The sequence below is a fragment of the Nothoprocta perdicaria genome, unplaced genomic scaffold (genome assembly GCF_003342845.1).
Source record: "Nothoprocta perdicaria isolate Ctin4 unplaced genomic scaffold, notPer1 scaffold_32, whole genome shotgun sequence".
NCBI classification, from domain to species: domain Eukaryota; kingdom Metazoa; phylum Chordata; class Aves; order Tinamiformes; family Tinamidae; genus Nothoprocta; species Nothoprocta perdicaria.
The window spans coordinates 347,379-366,005 of NW_020455555.1; the positions used below are offsets into that span (position 1 = coordinate 347,379).

Genomic DNA, 18,627 nt, shown 5'->3' on the forward strand with positions numbered 1-18,627 from the left:
CAAAATCTAATAAAATTCAGTTACTAGCTGCAGTTTTTTTCCTGGCTTTAATGTTTTATGCATGTTGATAGCTCCTAAAATCCAGCAACAGTGTAAGTAAGAGGCTGAGTTGAGATGGAACATTATGCAGTAACACCCATGCACACACACATGCACAGACACATGTACACACAGAGCAGTGCCTTTTAATACATGGTAGGAAACAAGCATTTTATTGAATGATTGTTGTTTTATAGGAGTACACACGTTTCAAAAACACAGGTAATTGAAACATAGCAGTAACAGCACATACCCCATGAAGATTTAAATATTATGCATATGATAACACCTTGTACAGAAAAGGCTGAGATAGATTTATGCAATATTCAGCCTTCTTCCATTAAAATGACCCACAGACATATTCAGTGTTAACTCTGGTAAGGAAATTGGACCCCAGAATTTCCCACTGTGTAATCAGAAGCAAGAGATCTACTGACCCATTGCCCATGCAAGATTTGAGGTTCAGCCACGGTTTGTGTACCTGAGTCATGTTCTGCTTTTATCACAAAAGAACAACAGAGCAGCAATAAAAAATAACCTATTTTGTTGCATTCTGCTGATAAAAAATCCAGACTCTGCCTTTTATATCTTAGATAATGAAAGATATTGAGGGCTAAAAAAATCAATCTCCATGAAAATAACATTTTCTTTCTTTCCATTTAAAATCTGAAACTCTTTTTGTTGAATACATAGCCGTAAAATTTGATTTCTGGAAGTAGCTTCAGTGTTATTGGACTTCCCTTTGTTTTAAAGGTAGACGGTTATTGTCAAAATGCAAGTTTCTTTGGTATCTCCCATGAGAATTCATTTCTCCCAAAATGACCATAACATGCAGTCTTTTGATAAATGGGCTTTTTTAGGTCCAAATCCCTGTGTATACAATAAAAATAAAAATTTAAAAAAAAAAAAGAGAGAGGGAGAAAGAAAGAAGAATTCTTCATGTTAAGATACTTTATGACATTTACCACAATGGCTATTCCATGCCTTCAAGCTAGTGACCATATTCTTCAAATGCAAACATATCAATGAATATACCCAATAGGAAAACCATAAAAGTGGAAAGAAAACTTAAATGTGATGTACTCTAGGGCTAGAGAGGAATTATTAATTATGAATAATTATTAATTTTAACAGAAAAGGAGGAGTATTATCGGTTAATTTTTTTAAATACAATTTTCTCTTTTTCACAGCACTGTAAAAGCAAGGTAACACTCTTGGAAGCCAAAACATATTTTATTTCCATTCCATATACTAGAYAAGGCCAAATGCTGAAAGCTTTATGCTTCATATGGAATTTGAGAACTGCTTGTGCTATCTTAGAAGATACAGCACACTGGTAGATTCATAAAATTTTTAAGCTCTGAAAAATGATTAATATATATATATACACACACACATATATGTATATAGATATATACATGCATATGTGTATATATTAAAATATATTTTTTATATATTATAAATATATATATACACACACATATACATATGTGTGTGTGTGTATATGTATATATATATATATCCCTACATGGAGTAATTCCATGTGAGCTCAGGGGGCTTCTCTATCACTGCCTCTTCATTGTAACATCTAACAGCTTTGCAAGGCTCAGTTCTAGGCTGTGATCATGCAGATACTTTCCTACCCACGTGTTGCTATTACTCTACCTGACAATGACTCCGGGCCGAAGGTCGAAGTTTTTGTGCACGATGTCCAGGAGCTCCTTCTCTGTTTTTTGGGATGTTCCATAAGTGAACAGTGAAATGGACAGCGGCTGAGCTACTCCAATGGCGTAAGAAACCTATGGCAAAAAAGATGCTATAGTCCATAAACATGGATGTAACCTCAGTCAGCAGCAAACCAAAATATTCATTCATGAGCCATCTTAGGAAAAGTACAGCCCCTCCTTTACTTCCTATAACTGCACAAATTACATTAATAGAAAAACAGGAAATCTTTGAAAATTCTGACCTGCCTGGATAAGTTTTGTCCCCTTCATTGAGTCATCCAGTGCTCACCTCCATGACAGCAAGTGGCAGGTTGCTGAGGGCTCAGTAAAAGTCCAGGAAAAGAGCCAATAAAAAGAAAGCCAAGCTTCAAGGAACTCACGTGCTGTTAGCTACACTACAGTGGTCTTCAACCAAGCACATCCAGGACCTTGGTCCTCTTTCCCCCACCCTAATTAAATTCTCAGGACTGTGTCTAGTATTCTAGCACTGCACCTAGCTATGTTCATTCAAGGAAAAGCTGAAAAGGAAACCTTAAGAACAGTTAAACTCGGGYTAAAGCAAACCTGAACCAGAACACGGCGACAGAGCCCAGCCTTCACAAGGGATTTGGCCACCCAGCGGGCCGCGTATGCTGCTGAGCGGTCCACTTTGGTATAGTCTTTGCCAGAGAAGGCTCCACCTCCATGGGCTCCCCATCCACCATAAGTATCCACGATGATCTTCCGACCAGTAACACCAGCATCACCCTGCATCAGGAAAAGAATTCTGCCATTTTGCAATCCATACTGTTATAATCCTCAAACACAGATGTAAATCCTGATGAAGAAGGCACTAAACTGTAACTGAAGCAGACACTTGTGGATGCTTGTGTGTAGCTGAATGAATAAACTTGTCTCACGGAGATACAATCGTGGCTATGAATGTTCCTTAAAGTCATATTTGTATCACAAGCTATTCACAAATAGTATTTGGTAGTCAAGCAAAATCTTGAATAGTTTGAGCTTCCAGTGCCTGTTTCAAAAATAAATATTTAAAGCATTACAGTAATTTTGGTGGTACCCATACCTATTTTTAAAAGTGACCTCTCCACTGCATTCTAATGAAATACAGAACCCTTGCTAAGGAAACAACATAGAACTATAGAATCCTTAAGGTTGGAAGGGACCTTTAGAGATCATCCAGTACAACCCGCTTGTACACACAGGGCCATCTAGAGCATGTGGCACAGATTGCATGTCACATTGAAATTTTTTCTGAGTTAAGGAAACCTGGATCAGGCTGCTGTATCTTCTGGTTAAAATCTGAAGCTATGTGAATATTTGATGCTAAAGAATAGACATGATTATGTTTACCCTTGAAAAATGCATTGCTAGCTAACACAGTTAGAAATTGTACAGCATCCACCACTTCTAGTCCAGCATTAGAATGCCATGCCACTATGTGTGAAAACAAACTTTCAACACTAAAATATTTATATTCCAATTTAAGCAATATACAGCATATAGGGAGTTAGAGGTAATCGAAAATGAGGAATTAAAACAGATACTTGYGACTGTTTTAAAATATTAAATACAGAAGCAGAGATGACCCTCTTACTGGTCAAACAACTACCTTGATTTTCATACTTTTGATACTACTTTGATACTTTTGACAACTTGATATTTGCATTGGATCTTGACTCATTGAGCAACACCTGAACAATTATCTGATCCCCAATTTCCTAAGTGCTTCAGCATTCTCATGTGAATGGAAACATGATCAAATTTGAAATCAACTTTCCACCTGTGCACACAATTTTTAAAGACTTTCTATGGACTATTATGCCAATAAAACTCAACTGCTGGAATGTTTGTACAGCAAACATAAACGCAGAGCCAAAGATCTTAAAAAAACTGAATACAGAGAAAAACCTTTAGCACTGTTTGCCAGTTTGTCCAAAAAAAAATCTATGAGATAGAAACATGCGTTGCAGATAGCTGAGCTTGTCTAAAGGAGCCTCTCCTCCAGTTGTTCATCTGTTTGATTCAAACCTCCATTTCTCATGGCACAGATGATTGCAATGAGAACAACTTTCATGCCATTAAGACTTGACTGTAGAAATGATTAAGAAGATGGGGCATGAAAAGAATAAAAATCTCTTTTTAAAGAGGTTGAAAGAGCACAAATGAATTTGTAAAGTGTGTGGAAGTGATGAGCTGTAACATCCTCATGATACCAGCAGGTACTGCTGTTGAAAAAATAGTGTTTGCATGCTGCAAAATTACTAATTTTGGCACAGACATAATTCAAGGTATCACTGTGCTCGAAAATACAAGGTGAAAATTCCAGTGTGTCCACCTTAAATGAACAGAGCTGGTATTTGAGACTTCTACAGCTAGCTTAATTAAAAAAGAACATTTAATACTTTAGTAATCATAAAGTTTAAAACTTAACAGATAAGAAATGAAATAGTTATTTTTTGGTTGCTACAATACTCACATTAATTGCCCAAGTCCAGTGATGGCCTTGTAGGGCCACGGACACACAGGCAGATTGACCTCTACTAAGTAAACTTATCCCAGTTTTAAAAAGCTGCAAACATATGCTGCAATGTGCCTGTGCTAGTACATGCAAACACAAGCTATACAATTCCACTGCAAGAGCAGAAAAGGCATTGCAGGTGGGCTTACAGCTAGTTACACTACTTTTTAAAAAATTCCTGCAGTTCAGTGCACTCCTGAAAACTTATGGGTAGCCTTCTTGGCATGTACCTGTTATTGGCACATTGGTTGATTTGCTCCAAGCTACAGCTCAAGTTTGTCACTTCAGTGATTTGTCTTTATTCTAAAATGTAAATGATGCACAAAATTATAGTGATATCATCAATCTGACTCCATACAGATAGTCAGGCAATAGCACAGGCAATAGCTGAAGTTAATAATGATTAACTTCAGCACTTTCCTATGTATGCCATGGCACTAATGTAAAGGTGCCACCATAGAAATAGTTCTGGCAAATTCCACTAAAAATGATTATTTTGAATAGTAAAGGAAAAACAATGTCTGTTTGGATGCTACTTTTTAAAAAGGAGCAAAACTTTAGAAAGTTTTGTTGGGATAGTTCTGGAGGGAACTGGAAGCAAAACCAAAAAAGCTGTAAATTTGTTTACAAAAACTGAAGCTCAGAGTCCTGATCCTAAATACAGCATAAATTCTGTCTGACTTTAAGTGCAGGATTAAGTTATAAATCCTAGTTCCTTCATCGCCTAGATAAAGCAAAGCAACATTCTTTTCCCACCTGTAGAAGCCCATTAGAGACAAATTTTCAGAACTGATAAGCCTCTTTGTGCCTCACACCTTAGGAAAGCCACACAAGAAAAGATGATCATTTCTAAAAAAATGTGCTTATGCCCAATGACAATGACAAGCTGATAAAGTATGAGTGCAATAAAATACAAACCTGAGGTCCTCCAATTACAAAGCGTCCACTAGGCTGAAGGTGATAAATAGTCTTCTCATCCAAGTATTTTGCAGGAACAACAGCTCGAATCACACTGTCCTTCAGGGTTTTGCGCATAGTCTCCAGAGAAATGGATTCATCGTGCTGAACAGATATCACAATGGTGTGGACACGCACTGGGATAACTGCTCCATTCTCTTGGATATACTGAACAGTGACCTGAACAGAAAAGGTAGAAACAGGAAGAAGAAAAAGTGAAGATACTATAAAATGTATTATCGGTCTACATCAAACTCCATGCCATGCCATCCCAAGAGTTCATTGTAGGAAAACAGTAGAAGGAGGAAGTAGAAGGAGGAAGAAAACAGTAGAAGGAGGAAGTAGAAGGAGGAAGAAAACAGTAGAAGGGGGAAGAAAAGGGAAGAAGGAAGAAGAAAAGAAAAAGGAAAAAAAAAAGAATAAAAGAGAAGAAAGAAAAAAAAAAAAGGAGACATCCAATAGAGGCAATCTGTTTACTTATGTAATTGCCCAAAATCTGTCTTCTGATTAGTATCTCCAGGTAAATTCACATGTTACAGAGGAATTTACATTTTAGGCATTTCTTCAAAAAGGTCAGCCCAAATCACTAGATGCAAATACATCCTTTGGATTTTCTGACACTTTTTCAACCAAGCCTTGCCTTTCAAACAAGCTAAKAGTGCTTAGCTCTGAGGGGTTAAATGTTTTTCCATTAGTAGACAGTTAACTGCTGCTTACACCGTGATACAAGTTAACCGTTTTCYAACAGACAAGGATACAAGAGCAAAAGCATTGGAAATGCCTTATTTTCTACTTCTAGGTTACACATAATAGGAATCCTAATATTCCAAATATCAACTGCTCTCTTTAAAAATACTTACAATTTTTGGAAAGCAGAAAAGCGATAGTTCCCAGCAGTTTGGACTACCTAAAAGTGACTGGAATGCTACTATGGTGGCAAAAAGAACGAAATTAATACGAAAGTGTATTTACCTGTGTCTTAGAGTCCGGTCTCAGCCAAGGAAGTTCTCCAGTGCGCCTCAACTCTGCCAGCTTGGCATTCAGTTTATGAGCAAGAATAATCGTCAGAGGCATACATTCTTCTGTCTCATCTGTTGCATAGCCAAACATCAAACCCTACAATGGGAGGAGATGAGATGTTTCAAAGCACTGAAAGCAAAGACCACAAGATTTCTCCTGAGACAAAAAGTAAACAGCCCTCAGGTTTATTTTCCACTATTTTACATTTTTGTCCAAGAAGCCAAAACACCAATCAGTCTGCAACATGTACCAACAGAACAAGCAACAAATAATTTTCCAAGAATTTTTCACTGAGGGCCTGAATATTTACATGATGAAGGATGCAGACAAAACCCCACAACTTTCTCTGAAAAAAGTCTTTTTTCCATAGAAGAAAAGATCTGTTTGATCAAAACAGAATTCCAGGATTATTCTGCGATACTAAAGGTACTCTCATTAGTGATACAAAAAGTGTTCTTGTTAGTGTGAAAAAGCCCTAGAGAGTTTAATGTATAGACACATTTACACTGCAGCTTGCACCTAATATTTCTGGTATTTCTCCACTGGAATAGAATCTGACTACTACGTCAAGGAAGCACAACATGTAGGTAACCTGGCTCAGACTTGCAATGCTTCTAGCCCATCCTTGGGGAAGTCATGGCTTCTATTATTACTCAGCCATACTCCCTATATCAGATTCCCATTTATTAAATCGAGTTAGCACTTCCTTTCACCTCACCCAATGGATGTTGCGATACAAAAGCAATAAAGGCAGGAAGCTATTCAGATACAACGGTAAGGAAGGCCATGAAAATGTCAAAGAAAGTAAGATACCCTTTTATTTGATGTAGCATTATGTCCCCATGACAGCATAAAAGCATTTTAATTTAATTCTCTAGGGTTATTTGAACAATATTAGCTTGGCTCCTAGACTAAGATATCTCCATTTATAGTTCTCAACAGCACTACTATAAAGTAGGTATTAATACTAATGAGAATAACTGTAAATGTTAAACATATTCATCCTGGCATCAGTCGGATTATAGAGTTTTTACGTTAGCATCTTTCTCTTGGGAACACACTGTAATTATCTACATGTGTTATTTAGCTCACAGAAATGCAGCTTGGACAGCCTTAATTATGTGGAGCACCTATTATAATAAAATAGATTTCTGCCCCTGGGAAATAAGTAAGCATTAAAAGTATTCTGGAATATATGCCTTCATTTTACTAATGCTGCAGATATTTGAAATATCACCTCTAATTTTTTTTGCTGTGTAAAATCTCAAGAGCTCTGTGAAAGTGTTAAGATCCTTTGTTTATTCCATTTTAGACAAGTCTAGCTGCAAGTTGAGTGGTCTGAGAAATCTAACGCTACTCGAAAGAAAACTTGAAATACATTAGCAAAAAAACTCAGCTAAGTTCTCAGGACCACATCCTAGGCTACCAAAAATAGCTGGATCTCTCCTGACACGTGGAGTGCCATTACAAACACCGGCAACTGTGTGCCCTCAAAGAACTGGCAACCGCTTTCAGAAAAATATAGTTTTGTTTTCTGACCTAGTCCAAGATGAAAGCGTGCAGTTTTTGATTTAGAAATCAAACTTCAGAGAGTTTTTGATTTAGATAATAAGGTATGAGTTGGGGTAAGTTCCTTCTATTCAAACAACTTGATGTTTTAAATGTGATAAGTCTTGTCCACCTGATCTCCAGCACCAACATCCTCTTCATTCCTGTGTAGATGAACACCCTGGGCAATATCAGGCGACTGCTGTTCCAGTGCCACTAAAACATTACAAGTCTTGTAGTCAAAGCCTATTCAGAAGGAAGCACAGTGGTGAATTAGTTTTTTTCTGCCACAATTAAGGAAAGTAATATGGAACCTTACACCAAAATTTTTATCCTGAAGGATGACATTCATAATCCATAATCTAATTCCTATTTTTGGTTAAATTTTTGTCAGTATGATACTCCAAAGCTTTTGTGGCGGGGGGGGATGAGTGTACACARGCTTACTTTGCTTGCTTGCTTTTGGGATATTCAAAATTAGAAGGAAGTTTTACCTCACAAGGTATTTGGCCAGAAGGTATAAATCCAGGAATGAAGCTAAACATTACAGTTTCAGCTTACCTAACAGATCACCACCAAAAAGCAGGTCCCTGCTCTCCCTTCCATCTCTCCATTGCTGCTAGTCCTCTCTTGCTTTGATATCTTGTGCAAAGCTGATTCAGTTTATGAATAGCTAAATGCAGAAAACTAGTCAAAAAAGCAAACATCAAGCCTCTCCCAAAAACTAATACTAAAAACATCTATAAAAATTCCTGTGAGGTGATGTTTTCAGTAACTGGAAGCTATGATCTCTGATATGCTACATATAATGTAGGTACAAGTAGCTTACGTACCTAAATTCTAAGAACCGCAGAAGGAAAAAAAATCCAAGATGATCTGCAAGATCTGCAGCAGACCTTGCTTGACATGGAGCTTTACTTTAGATTACTCTCAAAGATTTTAAAAACGAATTCAAGAATTTCCAGGTGATTATTGCAAAATTTTCCACCTCTTTCTCTAGGTACTTTTGCTTCAGTTCAAATCCTGTATTTCCCAAAACTGTAGCTACTGTCAGCTGCTGACTGAACTCATGTACAGACAATACAACACATATATACATTCATATTATCCACTTGAATAGTGCTCTTCATCCCCTCTTGAAAAGGCTATATACAGAAGGAAAATATAGGTCTGTGTGCAATTTTGTGTTTTAGTTTTTTTATTTTCAAAGCGAAGCTATTGTTTTTCTAGTGGGTCGCTGTATTTTTCCTTAAAATTATCAGTGGCTAGGCTAAAACGGAAGCTTATGAAATACTACTTTTGCCAGTACTGCAGGTAATCTGCAGATGTGCCACTGCAATACTCTCCCATTATAATCTCCATGGAAAATATATAGCAATTAAAGGACTGCAAAAAAAAAGCTGTTAACCAAAAGCTCTTAAAGGATATGCTCCCTGGTAACAGCATTTATATTTTGAATGTATAAATAAAGAGATACACTGTGAATAGGAAAATGAAGTATGTCAGGGATAAAAATTACTTTGCCCTTTTCATCATTTGTACAAAAACTTGACCTCAGTATAGGAATTTGTTACAAATTTACAAATCATTCTGCACAATGAGGACCTGCTTTACGCCTGAGAATCACAGGGGCTGAACAGACAAATACATAGTGAGAAAATAAAATGAAGCAAGTTTCTTCTTCTTTCTCTTTCTCACCAAGATGCATCGACTTGCCAAACGAATAGGAGAGATTCAAGTGCTGAATTCAAGTGCTGACAAGTTTGAATGAGCGGTAAATTCTGTGGCTAAATTTGCAGTTAACTCTATTCTACCCTAACGGTACATACTTTTCCAAGTATGTCCTGCCCGCTCCTTTTAAGTTTCAACTAATACATGATGTTTTTTCTACTTAGTGGGATAAACCCAGAATGTGCATCATGTTGCAATGTGCCTTCATATGGGATATTCAATTTTTATCAGGCTTGCTGAAGTTCAGATTCAGAAGTGGTGACAGACCTGTCAGGCAGTTGTCAATTGCCTACTRTTTAAGGATTTCATGATTTTTTCCACCAACCTTTAGCTGAATCGTCATAGCCAATATGTCTAATTGCATCTCGGACAACTCGCTGATAATCCACGATAGCAAGAGACGTGATCTCCCCACACAGCAACACCATCCCTGTCTTGCACACTGTCTCTGAAAAGTGAGATGAAAACAGGATTACAGAAGCATTATTAGGAAAGCAATATTAGGAATAAATATGCTTGTGACGATGATGATCTAAAGAGAACTGCTGGGCATTTAAATTGTAAGTACCTTTTGCCCATATTATTAGCAGTCCTAGCTCCTTCAACAACAAAAGATTTTCACATTCACCCCAAGTCTGAAAGTAAGAAAAATCAAGTATGTTTAATTTAGAACTGGGAGAGCCAGAACACTGAGCTTGTCTCAGTGATATGCCCAGATGTTCAGGGAAACATGGCATTCAGATGCAATTTCTAGTGCCCTAATCACTCTCAGGTTCATACTTGGGTCAAACAATCCTCATCAGCAACCAGCTCTTTGCAAACTTGGTTCCAGCCTGCCACAAGGAAGAATCTCCCCCTCAGATATAGTCATGTAGTGAATGAACCAGGCTGAGGAGCCCAGAATTTATGGTACAACTCTCTGCACAGTAATCAGGAAAAAAAAAAAAAAAAAAAAGTTATGTGCAACTAAGACTGAAAAAAACAAGCCTTCACTAAATATAGCAAATGTATTTTTTTTAAGAAAATATCAAAATTGTCCCTGAAAAATTCACTATAAAAAATTCAGTTTCATTCTCCTAGGAATATTATACGCACATACTATATTAACTATCCTACTCTTCTACAGTATACTACCTTTCTGTATGCTGCTCAAAACTAAGTCTTCAGAAAAACTTTTTTTGCTTCTTCTCATCTCTCCTTCTCTAGAAGATTGCAATTTTTACATAATTATTTCAGAGTAAAAATAAGTTGGCACATGACAGTATCAAATTTTGCAAGCGCGTCACAAAAAGAGCAGTGACTGGATGTGATGGTGCCAGGAGCTAAAACAAAGCAGCAAACTTACCACAAGCAACCTTGGCATTTGGGTCCTGTTTGAGATGGGCGTCTAGTACAGCATCACTGATTTGATCGCAGATTTTATCTGGAAGACATCAAAGTCATGACTCAAGCCCAGAGCCTTCAAACAAAACATGGACTGTTTACATCATTTTGAATAGGGAGAGGCTTCAGCAAAGAACTCTTTTATTGCTTATTACTAAAGTGTTGAAGCTAATTAAATGAAGAATAAAGCAATATGAAACACACATATATAAACATGCATGTGTGTGTGTATACATATATAACACAGATACACACATACACACACGCACAATAGGGAATGAGGAATTACTGGTGTAAATTAAACTGAATACAACTTCAGCTACAGTTTTCCAKATGTAAGTGAGAAATAAGTACGTTATGCATAGATTTACCTGAGAGGCTAAGAGGCTTTACTCCATACTGAAAAAGAAAAGCCCACAATTGTACACAATGCTTAGTTGTTGCTATAACATGAAGTACAGTAAAACAAACGAATCTCCTGACTTGCCGCTGTGCAACACAACATATTGGAAAGCAACGATTTGTATTGCTGCACCATTTGAAATTTCTAACACATTTATTCTCAAATTAAAATAATCTTTTAGTTTCAAGAGAAAAGTGCATTTTTAGCTAACAGAGATAAAGCAGAGATTAGACAACTAATGTGATTCTAACACTCYTTTCTCCCATATTAACCATTTGAATACATAAAAAAAATCACAAAATATTAGTAGAAAATTTATGCTAGATTGGATCTTTCAGTCACTTGAAAACTGTTTATGGATTACTGCATTTGAGCAGCTACTACAAAATAGGAATCAGATAGGAATTGGATGCTATTCTTGAAATTTAGTTAATTAAGTCCAAATGAACTTTGTTTGGTATCTCTTGAAATTTTCCATTTCTACTTGAAAAAAAACAGCCATTTCTACACCAGTAACAATCTTTATCCCTTCCATGTGACACAGAAAGCATCTCACCCTCATTAGATTTCAGTATCTCCAGATTTGTGCAAGTTTCCTCTTGGCACATACAAGGATACAGGGATACGTATTTTCTTCCAAAAAAACCCAAGAGGTTACCAAACGCAACTAATTCATCCTCATTTCTCTTTGTGACACTTACCTGGTACACAGAACCTTGTGTTTGTTGGCTTCGCATGCTGTGGTTAAATCTAATTTATGGCTTAAAGCTTCCCTAATATTCCCCCAGGCAGTATTAGTTCTAATGAGCAGTAAAACCAATGAGTGAGGATGTAGCAGGAGGTTATCATGTTGTTTTATTGTGGGGTCAGAAGGGATGAGATGAAATATATTAGTATTCTACATCTACAGTATTTTATGGATATTTACAGATTCCCTTTCCCTTTCAGACGTGAAATAATACAGCAAATATTTATGAGCTAAGAACACAGCCTGCATTTACAGAATGGAAAACTTTGTTCTGGGAAAGCATCATTTGGAAAATTCATGACAGAAAACCCATCATGACATTCATGACAGGTGAACACCCATCCATGGAAATGAAATTACCTCAATTTACAGCATTAGTGAGGCTGCTACAGAAATACTGCTTTTTGTGGTAGTATTTCAACATTCTTGACAATGTTAAGAAGCTGTGGGAAGATTTCAGACAAGGCAGAAGGATGCCCCAAGACCAGAAAGCATATCCTACAGGATGAAGCTAGTCAAACTCAATTCAGTTCTGAAAGGTTGAAGAAAAGGCAGCCAACCAGGGGATATACTAATAGGTATTGATATCACAATCCCTAGAGTACCTAAACATCACATTTTTTTGATGAAAGAAGGTTTCAGAAAATCAAAATCTTAGAAATAGGAGAGTAACGACCATTAAAATCCATTCATCCAAAGGCATGCAGGATTCTTTATCTCTTCAGATCCCTGAAGAAAAATTGGATATATTTTTAAAAATTTCTTTTAATTATCTGTATATGAAGGAAGGTCAGATTATAGCAAAGGTCTATATTTTTGGCCTTTAAAACATATGTGAGGATTTTCATAGGAAAATAATGAATTAAAATAATACATTTTACTGTGCTTTTTGAATGAAAATAGGCTGAGACAAATCAGGTTGCCACTTCATGCCATTTCAGACTGTTAGTATTGCTTGGGCATCTAGATGCTTTTATTGACCAATATACATACAACTATTGAGACGTGAAAGAGAAATCTAGCTAGATAATCAGCTGATTAATGCATTAAATTAAAGGAAATTCAGCTGTCTATTACTCAAGGTCTTGAATGTAAAATAGAAGCAGGCATCTCTATTTTTAGCAATGCTTAGGAGGCTTTGAGCACTCTTCATTCTGTTATTTAAATTTCTCATCTCAGCTGTTCAAGTTCTCTTATTAGCTGCTAAATATGACAGGATATTTAGGGACCATCAACTAATAATTTGAGGGAAAAACACCAGGAACCTCTTACATGTAAGAGATCTGAATCCTGCTGATGCACATCTTCATGTAGTGAACCACTAGGGTAGGACTGAAAAAAAACAGATATGTAATCTAAGGATTTCTTGACCGAGCAGGAAAGTATCAGAAACCCATGAATCCTTAACAAAAATCCCATTATTCCATATAGACCCAGCTCATTCAGCAGAGATGCAGGTAGTTGTACAAACAGCTCCTGCTAGCTGTAAAGAGAGCACACAAGTCTGGGAGTGCTGACAACAAACCACATGCAAATGCCTGCATGTCGAAGTAGGAGGTAAGGAGACACTCAACAACAAAGATGATCTCCACTAATTAGGGGAATCTTCACATTATACATTTTCCATACAGTTGGACATAGATTTATGTGAATTCAGCCTATATTAAACAAATAAGAGCCTAACACTCAGGGATGAACTTAAAAATGAACCACTCTAGACAAAAATCAGTGGCAACTCCAAGTTCTCAGGACATCCCCAAGAGTTTGGTTTCAAGAAGTCAAATGAGAAAAAAAAGATGCACGAACAACCGCAACCACTAAAATTCTATTTCAAAAAAGCTCTGTCTTTGAAGCAGAGCAAACAGGTTCAGCCACAATTCTGGCCTTGACTGAGTAGTAAATTCAACAAACATCAGACATTTCAAAAGGTCTGGTTAATATTCTTAAAAACAGTGAACACCAGAATAATATTAGGTAGCTATGTGTTTAATGATACGTTATTTACATCAACACAGACTAACCATTTTAAAGTATAAAGAGGAATTATACACTCACAGTATGATCAGCTGAGCAATTCATGGTTTCATGATGAAAGAACAAAAGTTTCAAGATATGCAGATACTTATGAAGAGCACTTAATTTAAATAATATGCTTTTCACTCCCCAAAAATCACATGAAAGACTTGAATAGCTGACTTTTCCCTCTATTGTATTTTTGGTGTTGTATTTAAAAGACTCTTGAGGAGCGTTAATTGAAAAAGGCAAGGTAGTTCAATATTAACACTACTGTTTAAAGAAAAGGCGTCAAGGAATATACAAGATAAGCTTGTACACTTGTTCTTTTTGTTCAATACATAGTTTACATAAGCTTTATTTAAATGTTAAGTATATATAGCATTGTTAGGTATAAGACATATGAGCATCTACCTGCTGGGAAAAAAAAAATGTGTTTTCTGGGTTTCTTTGTGTGCTTTTTTATTCTGTAAAAATTAAAAAAAAGGATTCTTGCTTAACATACATGAAAATCTGAGGTTGGTTTTAGTAGATAATATTCGATCATGTTTCTAAAGACTCCTAAATACTTATTAGAGAACTGACTTACGAGTTTGCAGGCAATTCCACCTGAAGTTACATCAGAAAAAAAAAAAAAAAAAAAGGAGGAATTAATCGTAAGTGGTTTGGCACCTGTAAGACACTGCGGGCCACAGAACCACACAATGTCTTCCAAAGCACAATGAGGCCCTTGTGCAGCACAGACACTTTTCCAGAACAACGCAAAATGCAGCAGGGGCAAAACCAATTATTGAACAATAAACCAACCCTCTTCCTCATGCTGTTATCTACACACTTATTTTATTAATAAATGCTACATGTTAATAATTAAATAAAGCTACATGTAAGGCTTCTGGGAGTTTGGAATTAGTTCCACTAAATTCCAAAATTTCAAGACCTCTGGAAGGAAATGCTGAACTCAACACATAGATGATGTAGAAGAACTGGACAGAGAAGATGGAATAAGAAAGGTCTTATATAAAGTTTTTTGCAGAACATGAGTAATATCAGAGTATTAATTATGGTCTAACATTAAATGCTTCTATGGAATTTGGGCTTCTTAGTTACACGGAACATTTAAGCGTTGCATAGGTATGTGGCAGTTGTCTATACCTAAATATATAATTTCTCCCTCTTCATTTCTTAAGAATGAGGTCTATGTGAGAGCAAAAATCTTCAACTACTGTAATTAGAACAAGTCAGAATTCTACCAGACAAGGATATGGTTCAGGATATTTACTTTGCATAAGACTCTAACAAAATTATAGTAGCACATACAAAAAGGAAGCAAATAGGAACAGGCTTATTATCCATTATCCGTGGTTATCCATCACAGGACCTCATAATATTCTAGTTCTACTGACAAGATCAAAAGCCCAAATACAGCTTTAGATGCTGATGCCACTTTTGAGAAACAGTCAAAAATTTCCTGGCCATCTTCCACATCTGTGGTGCAAAAACATAGGCAGGAAAAAGGGTGGGTTGCCAGGATATAAAGGTGATTAATTTGCTGTCAAAAATCAGACCTACTGCCCAGATCTTTAAGATCTATTACCAAGCTGTGCCTGGGAACAAGAATTCATATAGCCACACAGAGCGACTGTCAGCCTCCATTCATYTGGAAATTCTGGATCTCTATTTTGTGGTGTCTGTAGGTTTAATGTTGCTTAGGAAAGTGTAARCATCCTGGTTTTGGAAAAGTCCCAGTAAGTTTCACTTTCCACTCCTTCACCTACAGTGAGCCTCTTGTGTTCCTTGGTGTGCATCGGGAAGTACCCAGAGATCTATCTAACAAATTATAACATTTTCCTGACAGCCTGCTGAATATTTCTAACCAGGAGAAGGATAACGTTCTTTGGAGAAGGTCAAGAAGGACCAATGGATTTTTTTAGGAGTAAMGAAAGGAATGTAAGAACTGAAAAACAGGTTCACATCAAGAAGCAAGACATGAACTGCTGAATGAGGGAAGCTAAGGGACAAAGTTAAATCTATGTGGAGTAACCTGAACTAGATCTCTTGTTCTGGGACTTACCTATTACTGCCCCAAAGAAATTAAAAATAATGATTAGGGTAGCATAAGTTGTGACCTGTCATCTTTGGGAATAACAATTATACCTTATTTTTCCTACAGAATTATATTTCCCAACTCACCAGGTGTAATTATATATAAATTTGAGAAGGGACTTATGTCCCAGGGACTGAATGTGTCTGTCATTTTCTGACCTTGTTACATCAGAAAGAACCTCAACTGGCTTAACCTGATGTGGCTGCCCTGAAACCAAAAAAAGGTAGTCAGTTGCATCAGCTGTGGACTCTTTCTGCAGTAATACAGGTAATCTTGTAGAAATGTATTGGAATTATAGATACAAAAGTGGTTTTCGTACTACTWCTTTTTCTTCACTGCTTTGTCATCACTCCAATTTATGATTTATTCGCATAACATGAGTATGGACCTGAAAAAAACCTGGTCATAGCAGAAGGTACAAGATGCCAAATGGTCTTCTAAAATAAATACACTTTTCAGGACATCAAACAGCCTATTGTCCCCTGGCCTCATTTGGGGGAACACTTCTGTTGACATAAGGTACGTATTTGTGGCAGGTGAACATTCGTTTTCAATAAAACTGAACTAAACTCTGCTGACCATACTATTTAGCAAGTAACTATCCACTATTTGCTTAAGCAATTCCATATATTGCATCAAAAGACAGATGATCGAATGGGGAAAAAATATCAGCAGCTCTGCCATGTACAGCTGCTGAGACCATTGAATTTAAAGGCTTTAAAATAGCTTGCTTAAGAGATATTCTGGAGATGGGTGTCAGACCGTTTTAGAGCACAGCATGCACGCAGGAGTGTTTCACAGAGCCCATAAGGATATGGAACTTGAGAAGCAAGTAATGCATTCTTATCCATATGGGAAACTCGAGCCTATTGGGGATACAGTCGTGTCTCCACTGGAACAGTGAAAAAAAATCAGATGAAAGGGAAGGAGCAGCAAGAACGAACCCCATTGCCCTCCCTGGTGTAACACACATCCAGCAAAGGCACAGGAACTTCTGTTGGAAACACCCTTGTTATCACATCTCTACAGTCTGTACTAACAAGGTACAATGGAAATAATAAAAGAAGTACCATGCTTCAAATCCCTTCTATAATAATACTAATAATGAACAAATTCTTTGTCATGCCTTTAAAAAGAGACTGTAAATAAAAATATTACACCTCTTACATATTTGCCATAGCCAATTTCTTACCTGGATGTCCTTCTCCTACAGACTCTGATGTGAACATGAAAGCCCCCTCATCGTCCAGCGTGTGATCACATAAGCCATCCACTGGTCCATTCATGATTGTGATGCTTTTCCTGACAGATTATTCAACAGCAGATGAAGAGTTCTGACTTCAGCGCCTTCTTCTTTTAAGGGAGAAGGTTCTGCACCAGCAGAACTACTACTGCTTTCAGTCACTACCTCTTACGCCAACTTGAATTTCAGTGTGTGAAACCAGCACCTGCTTGTATCTGCATGTGTGTGCAGGCAGTATGCATGTGCCTTTGCTCTGCAGCCCTACCTGGCTTGATCTGTCAGTCCCTGTGTTGCTCCTATATATGGAAAAGTGAAAGTGCCTAGATAATCATGTGAGAAAAATGGGAGAGCCCATTTCCTAGCAGGGGAGTTAACTAACTTTACGATATTTCACCAATTAACTCAGCTCTTGGAAACATTTTGGATTAAAACCATGCAAGACTGGTAAGGCTAAAAATTCAATTGAGCAAGAAATAATGTAGAAGTACTGGTTGCTTTTCAGTCCAGCTGCTTCTTTAGTTTGACTCTCCCCTAATTCAGGGATCTATGTTGTATTTCCAACTGTTTGTTGTGGTTTTAGAGGGACAGATAAAAAATCTGTAAATGCATGTCTGTGCAAAAGGCTGGAAGAAATTTGTTCTGCATTATATGACTGTATTTTCTTTTTCTTTATTTTTCATTTATTTAAATGTAGAATGCTCTCCTGAAATATCTTCATTTTCATTCATTCTACATGCATATTTAAGCAACATCTGAGAAGAGCTAGTTTACGAGTAGTTTCTCGTTTACACAGATCTCTCCCTTCCATCTTTTCTTACTCTGTCCTCTCTTCCATTAGTTAAGATCCATCCTAATTCTTTTTTATATCATCTTATATTCCATAAGCATTAGAGATGTATTAACTGCCACAACTTTCAATAAAGGTAGCTGAAGCATGTCAGATTTTTTTGTTTACTGGATGAGGAGAGACTGAGGTGGATTCATTTTTGGAATACAGCTTACTTCAGCTTGAGAGAAAAAAAAATCAACATATTTGTACCTGAGACACAGACATCCAGGTGCAAAATTCATCAAATCCAAAGAAGCTGCTGCTCAGTTTAGCTACTGAATATTTCTTCTACAGCAAGACAGTTAGTGTCTGGAAGGTAATGTTGGAGTGACAGGCGTAAAAACAAGCAGCATTCTGTGGC

At 36.9% G+C, this 18,627-nt stretch overlaps 1 protein-coding gene across 1 annotated transcript; it reads right to left on the reverse strand.

The window, feature by feature from the left end:
• Positions 1 to 267: 267 nt before the first annotated feature.
• Positions 268 to 17,735, reverse strand: MAT1A (methionine adenosyltransferase 1A). The gene is made up of 9 exons (XM_026043091.1): positions 17,387 to 17,735; positions 10,889 to 10,966; positions 9,869 to 9,991; positions 7,946 to 8,058; positions 6,217 to 6,360; positions 5,206 to 5,424; positions 2,331 to 2,513; positions 1,705 to 1,838; positions 268 to 909 (listed from the first exon to the last, which is right to left on the reverse strand). Exons 1-9 carry the CDS (start codon positions 17,478 to 17,480, stop codon positions 807 to 809), a joined length of 1,191 nt encoding a protein of 396 aa, XP_025898876.1. The 5' UTR covers positions 17,481 to 17,735; the 3' UTR covers positions 268 to 806.
• Positions 17,736 to 18,627: the final 892 nt, after the last annotated feature.